The 10,181-nt window shown below is 44.0% G+C and overlaps 1 protein-coding gene across 4 annotated transcripts in view; it reads right to left on the bottom strand.

Moving 5' to 3' along the window:
- Positions 1–3,860: 3,860 nt before the first annotated feature.
- The window catches only part of COA1 (cytochrome c oxidase assembly factor 1), a 52,168-nt gene continuing 45,847 nt past the window's right edge, over positions 3,861–10,181 (bottom strand). For all 4 annotated transcript variants that reach the window (XM_014883481.2, XM_088167530.1, XM_088167538.1 and 1 more), the window contains 3 exons: positions 8,721–8,872; positions 6,746–6,822; positions 3,861–4,277 (listed from right to left, as the gene is read on the bottom strand). In XM_014883481.2, coding sequence (XP_014738967.1) covers positions 4,181–4,277; positions 6,746–6,822; positions 8,721–8,872 — 326 coding nt within the window. In that variant the 3' untranslated portion in view covers positions 3,861–4,180. The remainder of the gene's footprint in view (positions 4,278–6,745; positions 6,823–8,720; positions 8,873–10,181) is intronic.

Below are 10,181 nucleotides of genomic sequence, written 5' to 3'. Positions count from 1 at the left end.
GCCTTACCAGGTAAAGACAGACAAAGATTGTTCCTCAGAAGTTATTGAATGAAGGTCCTTTGCTCCTTAATCTTCTAGGAAAGCAAATTAATAGAAACTGCCTTAGATTGGTCAAGAAATTACTTTAGTCTAATATTTTTATATCATTAGTGCTACTTAAAATGAACCAAAGGTGTTTGGCCAGGTGTGATTTATCTTCCAAAGTAACTCCAAGAGCAGGCAAGTCTCCATTGTTCTTGATATTACAGGACTGCCCAGGCCCTGCTGCAGGAAACTTTGTTGTAAATTTTGTGGAAAACTCAGGGAAATTACGTCTTTGACAAGCAGGAAAGATGCAGCACATGGCAGGAAAGAACTCATTTCTGCATTTCTAAATGGGAGATGAATCCAAATAACTTGTGTTCCCTGTGCAATGCAAGACATCTGCCCAAAATAGGAAGTGAACTTAATGGCCCATAACTTGGACAAAATTCTATTACTGCTTGGAGAAACACACTCCAAAGGGAACAAATGAGCCTACTTAGCCTTTCTGAAGGCAGTACTTTCTAAACATCTAGCTTTACATAGGCCCTGTGTGCCCATCAGCTCCAACTCAAACAGGTGCAAGTGTTGTAACAGCGCTGAGCAGTATCTGCTGTTGCTCAGCTGTAAATTAAGTTCTTGCCCTGAACAGTCTGCCACCTTGGTAGTTTCCTTGAGGGTGATTACTGTCTGGCAGAAATTACTAAAACCAAACTAGAGAATAAGAAACAAACAGGCAATCCAGCAAAGGTCATGTAGATGCTATTTGTTTTAACCACACCAAGAAATGAAAAAGGAACTGCACAATTTTTCAAGCCAATTAAAAATAAAATTTTTAACATACTGAACATGATTAAGATGATTAAATGATTGTAGCACCTGTTAATGAAGCTGAGAGACCTGGAGTTGGAGAAGGCTTGGGCAGCGATCAGTGTGGGGGCAGAGTAAAGAGAATGGAGACAGATTAATCTTGTCAGTGTCTAGTATCAGGACAAAAGACAGCACACCCTCAATCACACAAAATTCTGTTTAAACATAAGAAAAAGCTTTTTTTTTACAGTGAGAATGGTTGAACACTGGTACAGCTTGTCTAGAGATTGTGGAGTCTCCACCCTTGGTGATGTTTAAAACCTAACTGGACATGTTTCCAGGTACTCTGTTGAAGCTGACTCTGGTGGGAGTGAAGCAGTTGGACTAGATGATCTCACAGAGTTCCTCCCAACCTTAAGTGCTTTGTGGGATACAGGGTCTTTTCTCAAAAGATAAAGATTTTCGCCAAAAAATCCCAAACAAACAAACAAAAAACCAAAAAACAAACCCCAAAAAACAACAAAAGAACCCCAGCAGTGCTTCAGTAACATGATGAAATTGAAGAGAACCTAATCTTGCTCCAGTGTTCCTTAGAAGAAAAAACTGCAAGAGGGGTACCCAGGTGTTGTTTTGAAGTTATTTGGGCTTTCAGCAGCTGCTAGTGGTTCTGAGACCTTTGCTCTCTCTGTTTTCCTGGCATGTTCCAGCTCCCTTGGCTGCTCCTGCTGCACCTGTGTCCTCTATGAAAGCAGCCGCCTTGGGCTGTGATAAATTTAATGTGAGCCACATGGCCAAAGCTGCTTGGCACTGAACACACCAGCCTAATGCTTTTTTCTCCTTTTGAATATGTACATCCTAAAAGAGCTCAAACTCGGAGAGGAAGTGACTTTTGAGGTTCTTCAAAGTTATGAGGCAAGAAATTCTGTATTTGCTGGCTATTAGGTAGCAGAACAAAGGCAGTGAATTAACTGATTTTACTCTTGTGCCCTTCCCTTGATTTGCTCACTTCCAGCTCCACCCATTGCTTTCTTCCTTCTCTGGGTTTTAAGATTTGATTAAGAGAAGCATTGGTATGATATGATGATACTGCCCATTCTCACAGCTCTGGGGAGCCAATGGGTTGGTTGAGGTGACTGAAAGCCCTCAAAGTTAAAGGGGTACTCATGGGAGAAAATGAGAGATGGAGCCTCTTTGCAAGCTCTGCTTCCCCCAAGCAAGCCAATAAAATCTCCAGTGATACTTGTAAGGTGTGTGTGGGGATAACTCCTCCTGGAAAAAGGCCTGGAAAAGCCAGGGTTGGAGCCAGGCCAGGCAGTGGTGTTGTGGTGCAGCAGCTTGTGAAGCCAGCATGGGGACATTGTCTGTGCCAGCTCACGGGACAGGGAGGTGGTAAGCAAGTGCTGTCCTGCAGGCTGGGGTGGCTGTGGCCGTGGCCAGATTTCTTGGACACTTGAGCACTTTGCAGCCACTGCAGGTCCCAGGCTTACTGAGCACACAGAGGTGACAAAAGGCAGATGAACAGCAATGTGTGCCAGATGCTCCCAGTACAGACACAGGGAGGGACTGAACAGGCTGGGTTCCTCTCCACAGCCACGGTATCTTTGCAGATTAGCAACGAATCAAAGCTGCAGCCAAGGAAGTGGTGATTAATGCATGGGAAGTGGTTGATTTGGCTTTTTCTTGTCAGCTGTTTGATTTCCCACCAAACTTCTTCAGTGACCAAAAGCCAGAGTCGATCAAGCTCTGAGGCACCAGGTGGCCAGCAGATCTCCATATCCCTGAGGTGTTGTTCTTGCTAGTCAAAGTGCAAGGCTAACGTTTTCACATCACATGAAATTTGATTTGGTTTGCATTTTGTTTTGTGAAACCAGTAAACAGTAATTTCAATCTTAAAGCTGGGAAATGCTTTTTTTTTCGCTTATTTCTAATCCTCTCCCTGGTGTGCTGGGCTTTCATGTGGGTTGGATCAGGTCTCACAAGTGCTGTTCATCCTGACAGCTCTTTGTGAAGTTCAAAGTAAAGCAAGCACGCGTGTATTGTTTCATTTTAAAATTGTTTATCCAAGATGCCTTTGCTGTGGCCCTTTCTAATTAGGCATTTGCTTTTCAGGTTTGTTCAAAAGCCACTTTGCCGTGTTTGCTGGGTCATTGTTGAACAAGAAACTGCTCACTGTTCTCTTAAAATTCTTTGCTCTAGCTCTCCCTTCTCTATCTAATACTCATGGCTCTTGAAAAGCTTTGCAGTGCCTGTGTCCTTGGTGGATTTCTTGGACTCAAATTTGGAAGAAGAGATGGAGGGGTGAGGGATAGAGAATGGAGTGGTATAAGCTCTGAGCTATCCTTAGCTGCAGCCTGATTAAACACCTCTCTTACAGTGGATTCAAAACACTCTTATCTGGATGTTCTAAAGGGCTCCCATGTTCTTCCTGCTACAGACAGGACATTGTATTTTTGCAGTGCCTCAGACTGTGCCTTAGGCTTTGGAATTGTTTGCATGGGCAGTTTGGGGTGGGAGTAGAAATCGCTTGGGTTTGGGGGATTTGTTTGTTTGGGGTGTTTTGCTTATTCCTCAACTTGTTTGGTGACGGGCAACTCTCTACCTGATGGCACAGTCAAAATCTCTTGTGGTAGTCAGAGGAAACACTGGCAGTGCCTTCACCTGTTCTGCACCCTCTTGAGTGTTTTTCTTCCTAAATGTCCTCTCCAGAACTCATTGGCCAGTGCTGGTGTGACACAGTGGCTTCTTCTGAGTAACCTTCAGCATGAGCAGCAAGTCTCTTCCTGGAACTCCTAAGCTGAGGGGCCTCAGCTATCTCATGAGCTTTGTAATGATAACTGTGAGGGTGCAAATCTACCTGATAAGTGGAGTCGAGAGTGTTGCTGCTGAGCTTTACCTTTGCTGCTCCATCCTTCCTGATTGAGGCAAGACCTTGCTGAGAAACAGGGGGAAACAGAGACAGCAAGGCTGCTCAAAGCTCTGAGAAGCTGACTCGTCCTAACTTTGGTCTTCCATTGTAAAACAAAGCCCAGTTTCCTGGCAGTTTGTTTCTTTATTTCAAATTCATAATACCAGCATACAGAGGGCATAACACACGACTTCTCTGCAACAGTAACTCTTTTGCAAGATATTTATTTTAGGCTTCTGTTAAACCCATGAATAAACTAGCAAAAGAAAGAAATTACAATTACAATGATGAGGTCAATCTTAGAGAAAAAACTGTCTTGAGAGCACCCACTTAAGTGAAACTGTCACTTATGACAACTGTGTACATTTACAGACACAGCAGGATGCAATCAATTAATGGCTCCTTTGGCTCAATGGGAGGTGGAGATGCAGCTGTCCTTGATTTTTACCCTTCTTGCACAGCAGTGCTTTCCACAGGAGAGCGGTAAACGGAAATATTCTGACCATCCCGCAGTTTCAAGGTGACATCCTGAAGACACCAGCTGACACGAAACAAAGATTTTTAACTTGTAGCAATCACGTTTAACATGGTAAAGTCAGTGTAGAAACAGCTGGCACAGAGAAACAAATCATTCCACACATTCACTGTTGTTAAAAATTGTCTCAAGTGCTTTAAAACTTGGATTGTGAGCGCCAGCTTCTGAAAGCTGTTTTCCCTAATATCGTAGCACAGCCCAGATTTAAAGGTCTGATATGCATGTTCCTATTTGTTGCAATTCAAATAAAAACCTGCCAGCTCTTCTTAGGACATTGCTCTCCCGACCCGGTGCCTTTTTTCCTCTCCATCCTGTGGGTGCATTCTTTGCTCCATTCCTCTCCAGCCTTGGAGCCAGACAGTGTTGCTAAGGAATTATTCTGGCTTGGAAGAGTTTGAACACTGTGTGATTGCTCAATGTGACTGCTGAAAACCTGACAGAGTACAAGAGTGGTTACTCAAAGAAGGAAAACTGCATTTGTTGGAGACTGAGGGGGAGTCTTTTCCTTCCTCTAAGCTCTGCTCCAAACCCACTTCCGAGAAACTGCTCATGCTGCTTTTCCAGCTGGAAAGGACTATTATTTCGGGGTACTAAAATTGGATTTTTTCAAAAGCTCCTGGCACTGGCCCAGCTCTGCTTTTGCTGGAGTCAGTGTTGAGTACATATAATTAAGTAATTAGGCTGCTGCACCTCTGTGCAATGGGTCTGCAGTAGGGCTCTTCTCAGCAGCCCTTTGCTCCCACCCCCAACCCAGGCCAAGCAATCGGGCTTGGAAGTGACCAGCTCGTTCCTCACAGTGTGGCCTGGGGGCTCAGCCTTTCTCTTGGTCACTTCAGGGCAGGAATGATTTTGCAGTGCCTTGGCTGCCCTTGCCTCTGGGCACCCTCCCCATCCATGTACTGCCTGCCTCTGGGTGAATGCCACTTCCTCCTGGACCAAACGAACTCACACACTCCAAATTTTCAATTGCCTTCTCTTTTATAAAATAAATAAACCACTACAGACAGTCTGCACACTCAGGAGTCAGATGCATTTCAGTGGCTTTGGTGCCTCAGCTACTCTTGCACAGAACACTCAACTCCTGGTGTCACTTAGCTCTGTATTGGTGTGAGAGGTGCCCGGTCTCCCCTGGAAAAGCACAAACGTACTCTGCAGCATCCCACCAGGATGGCCTGCTTACCTGCTCCTTACTCACAGCCATTTTACTGTTAATTCTTCAGTGGGAGGCAAGGGCACCACCTCCTGTCTCAGCCCCATGTGAAGCTGTACACAGGACCCTTTAAGTGGGTGCATTTGGTGGAGTCTGACAGACTTATCTGCCACAAATCCTTTTACAAGCAGATGCCTTTTTTTTCCTTAGGTTTTCAGAAATTTACAAAGAACTCACTATAAAACAAAACTACGAGAGATGTTTATGCACTGCTTAGTTTAATATTTTGCAGTCTTCAGTTATCTTCACAGTAGCTGTGAATCAAGAATAACAGGGAACTGTCTGTAAGGAGAGGCTAAGGAGGAGTGAGGGGATCAGAGCTCAGGCACCAGGGAAGTGAGGTGTGCAAGAAATGGGGCTGGAGACCTCTGAGGTTATCCCTGGTCATTAGGGAAGAGGCCAGGTCCAGTACTGAGTTTCTCAAGCCCCAGCCTAGTGTCTTTCTCACATCCTTTTACACCTTCCTTTCCATACTTACTCAGAAGACAAATCCAGTAAGTCATGGTCGTCTAATTATGAATAGAAAACATCACCATATGGCTAGTAGCAGCTGAGTAAAAGTTTTGTAGCTTTTGGTTTCTAAACAGAGCTAACAGAAGTACCTAACAAGAGCTTTGCATCTAGTAAAACTTTTGAGTTCATGTAGTAATTATTTGCTCAGTTCCAGAAACCAGTTTACTGCTGACAGAGGAGGTTTTCAGGCTTCAGTACTATAAAAATGTGAAGTCACTTATGGTATCAGAGTATCCTTCCACTATAATGTATCTGTTCTAGCACTTACTTTTAACCATAAGGACCACACTTCTTATATAGCTTAAAAAAACAATTTCTGTGTTTTTAGCTCACCTTGCACCTTGATATAATGTGTGATTCCCTTACTGCAATCCATAATACCAGATTAGAGTTAGGACTGCTGTTCAACAGCCTCTGCACCTCTGTGGGGAGGTGGGATGGGAGGGGACAATACCTTGGCTCACAGAATTTGTGAGCAAGAGCAACAGTTTGCAGAACACACATAATACAAAGGAACGGCTCATGTTGCTCTTCTTTTCCTATTCAGAGAGATGGATTCAAAATATTTCTCAACTAACTAACATTTTGTCCTAATGAAATAATAACCTTTCACAAGACCTTCAGACAGGAGTTTCTGCTTGATTTATGTGCATGACCTCAGCAACACAGATGACTAAAGCAAGTATTCTGCTCTACTCTTTTCTCCTTCCACTTCTTTCCCATTTCTCCTGATACCTCCCCCAGTACACACCACTGACGGGAGTGGTCCATCTCCGAGTTAATGTAGAGGTAGCCCGCTGATTTTGTTCCAGAGACTGGTAACTTTATCTGCAAATGAAAAAGCACATTAAAGTTTCAGCAAATCATATTATGAAACAGACATTTACTCCTTCTAATTAAAGAGCTAGTACCTTTTTTTAAACTTTAACACTATCTTTTTTTTTTTACTGTATTTCAGAGTTGGATTAAGATCTCCTAACAGCTAACACGTGTGTGGCTACATAAGTATGTCTGCTCTGCCATGCATCAATTTCTCTCTGCCAAAAGAATGTACTGTGCTACAGCTGCAACCCCCAGGGAAAACCACTTGCTCTCTGAAATATTTATGAGCAAACACCTTTCCTTACCAGAATGCATGGTCATCCAGAGGTGACCTGAACTGTCAGAGCTTCCCATAACCATTACAAGCTTGTAGGTTGAGATCCACTGCATATCAGTCCCTTAATATACACTGAGGCAATGAGATGTTCAGTGATCCTTTTTTTTCAGTGTCACAAATTTTATCACTTATCTGTTTAACAAACAAAGCTGGAGCTGCAGCAGCAACCATGGCCAATTGCACTAGGTCTAATGTCTGAATAAAATAAAAGTTTCAGGTGTAGTATTTACTGACGGTGATGCAAGCACAGAGAAAATGCCAGGTGTTCACCAAGAGGCCCAGGAGCTGGGAATGTTGTGAAGTCAGTAAATCGACCTACGGTGTAATGATGATTAACCAGTTTATTTCATGAGGACATAAATACTTAGGAGCATGAAAAAGTAGAGAAAAAAGTTGGTCATTGTGTCTTGGGTGAGGTCAGAAGGCAGGGTTTTGACTTCATCCTGAGTCACCCAAGCGACCAGCATTCTTAAACAGTGACATAGGAAAACACCCGTGGGAAAGGCTACCTTCTTTTCAGGCAATATATGAGACTGTTTGGGGTTTTGCATGATTTTTTCCCTTAGATATGTTCCCTGGTGGAATCTATAAAACACAGGAAATGTTTTGATCCAGGGTATCAGGTAAGTGCAGCCTGGCTGAAGTTAAATGGAAAGTAATTTTATGTGAGCTGGTTAAAGGCTGAGGGCTTTTTATCTTACCCTGATAGCCACACTCCTTCATTGTACCATCCTTAATTGTACCATTCCTTAATGCTCTTGCTTGGTCCCTGGCATTCATAACTACATACCAGTAAAAACAAAATTATTCCAATGTGATGAGTTACTGCAGTGAAGGACCTGGAGAGGTTGCTAGGGGCACTCAGTGTTACTAGCAAAACAAGGGAAGGGCAGCCAGTCCTGGATTAAGGGGTAAAAACACTGATGGAAAGTACTCTTGAGGCATCAATGCCAAGTGGAAGTGGACTTGTATTTGCAAGGTTTGCCTGGCCACAGCCCTCGGCTAATACAAGGCAGCCTTGTGCAATACTTCAGCACCCAGCACAGCATCCTCCAGTCACTGAGTAACCCTCATGCTCAGTCTCAGGCTGGGCAGCCGTTCTCAATGACACAAACTTAGAGGTGGTCTTAAAACACCATTTATGCTGTACCACAGCATAGCCCGTAAGAGGCTGTAAAACTGCTCTCAACAAATCTCTAAAAACTAGCATGGGACATATCTGGGGGGTAAAGGAAGGCAGGTGCTATTTTAAAGCTGGATCTGATATGTCTCTGAAAATGACTTTGTGGCTTACAGTGTGAGGGGGGACTGACTGTCTCAAGAGGTTCCTCAGCATTCTGTGATGGGCCCATATAGCACAACGTGGAAATGCTGCTCTTGCTGTTTCTAGGCTAGTAGATTTATGCTCTGGAAATCCATTCCTCTTCCAGATCTACTGGCAGGGATTCCATCCTACTTCTTTCCAGTGCCCCCAGGTGACTCATGACCCGCTGAAAATCCCCTGGCTGATCTCTTGTCACCTGACATGTCGGGAAGCCACCCTGTGACACCGCCTGCCCAGCGTTACCCGCGCTCTTTCTGTGTCCACGCGATTGCTCCCATCTGTCAGGCGGATGTTGTGAACCTTAAGAGGGGGGGCACCCAGGGCTTCCAAGGCATCAGGATTGCTGTTCAGTTGCTCCAAAGCTTGCTGGTAATACTGGGTCCTGGCAAAACTTTCTAGGTGAGAGAAGCAGGGTAGTGAAGGGACTCTTCTTTTAAAGCCAAAACACCACCTTAGAAAAAAAACAGACTACCACACCCTCCCTGAAATACAGTCCAAAATTAATTCGGAGAAAATTGGCTAAAGGAGGAAACACACCCTTACATCAGAGAAACAAATGTTATTCAGCTCATTTAAGTGAAAAGGCCTGTGAACATAGCCTGCTCCATTCTGATAAACAGCTCAGCTTACGGCTGTCTCCCCACTTTTCATGCATTTGTACGTTATCTAAAAGGAAGGAAAAAAAAAAACGTACAAAGATGAATATCCAAAATGTTCTGATAAAGATTCTATTTTTATTTTTTTCTATTGGAGGTACATAAAATACTTAAAGAATGGAGAATATCTTGCAGACATTGAGAGGGAAACAGCTGCTGCAGTGGAACTCTAGCTGTGGACTTGGTACAGCTTGCCAAGTGACAGCCATGCAGCTCCAACTTTGCTGACAGATGCCTTAGAAGGAAGGCACTAAGAAGCACTACTTGAGTCACTGGTCAAGCAACCACAACAGCACTGTAGATAGATAGTACAGTGCTGGCATATGGAGAACAGTTGTGGCAAACTGCTATTTATCAATGTCTAGTTGCTCTCTATGGCTGTGAAACACTGTACCATGGTCACCAATGGACAGGGCACAGCTGAGGAGCTGGAGACTTCCTGACCCTCCTTATGGAGACAGAGAATTGCTTATTAACAGTTTTAAAGCTGTCTTGCTGGGTTTCTAGACCAGTGTAACTTCACTCTTATGACATCAAAAAGGGTAGAGTTTAGCTACAAGTGTGTAGTTGTTAAATCCTACTCTGGCAACTCTGCCCTCATCTTTCAAAGGGTTCAAAACAAAGTGTAAAGTTTTTTCTTGGTCTCTTCCCTGTCAGTATTAATCTTGGAGCATGAGGCAGAAGGATGCTGCCCCCTCTCCCTAATTAGAGGCATCCCCTGTGAGCAGGCAGCATCCAGTTGGCATAGAAACAGCTTTGCTAGGCTGTCACCTGTGTTGGTCCTCCTGTGTCCCCCTGGCGCATCCTAAGGAGCTCCAACCAAAGGGGTTGCAGCGTGCCTGCTCTTTAGCACCTATAAATCACGGCCAACAGCCACACAGACCATGTGAAAAGTATGTTGTGTTCATCCTGCAGGTCGGAGGAGAAATCGATTCTAATTTCCTGGTGCTCTTTCTCAGCTGTTCCTTGTTAGCACTTCATGCATTAGACATTTAATGCACAACTAATCCATTTGTCCCCACATCTTTTGGTAGGAGAGCTGAAAGCA

This window comes from Sturnus vulgaris, chromosome 1 (assembly GCF_052056855.1).
Source record: "Sturnus vulgaris isolate bStuVul1 chromosome 1, bStuVul1.hap1, whole genome shotgun sequence".
In the NCBI taxonomy this organism is placed as follows: domain Eukaryota; kingdom Metazoa; phylum Chordata; class Aves; order Passeriformes; family Sturnidae; genus Sturnus; species Sturnus vulgaris.
This window is presented reverse-complemented; position numbering and strand designations above follow the sequence as displayed.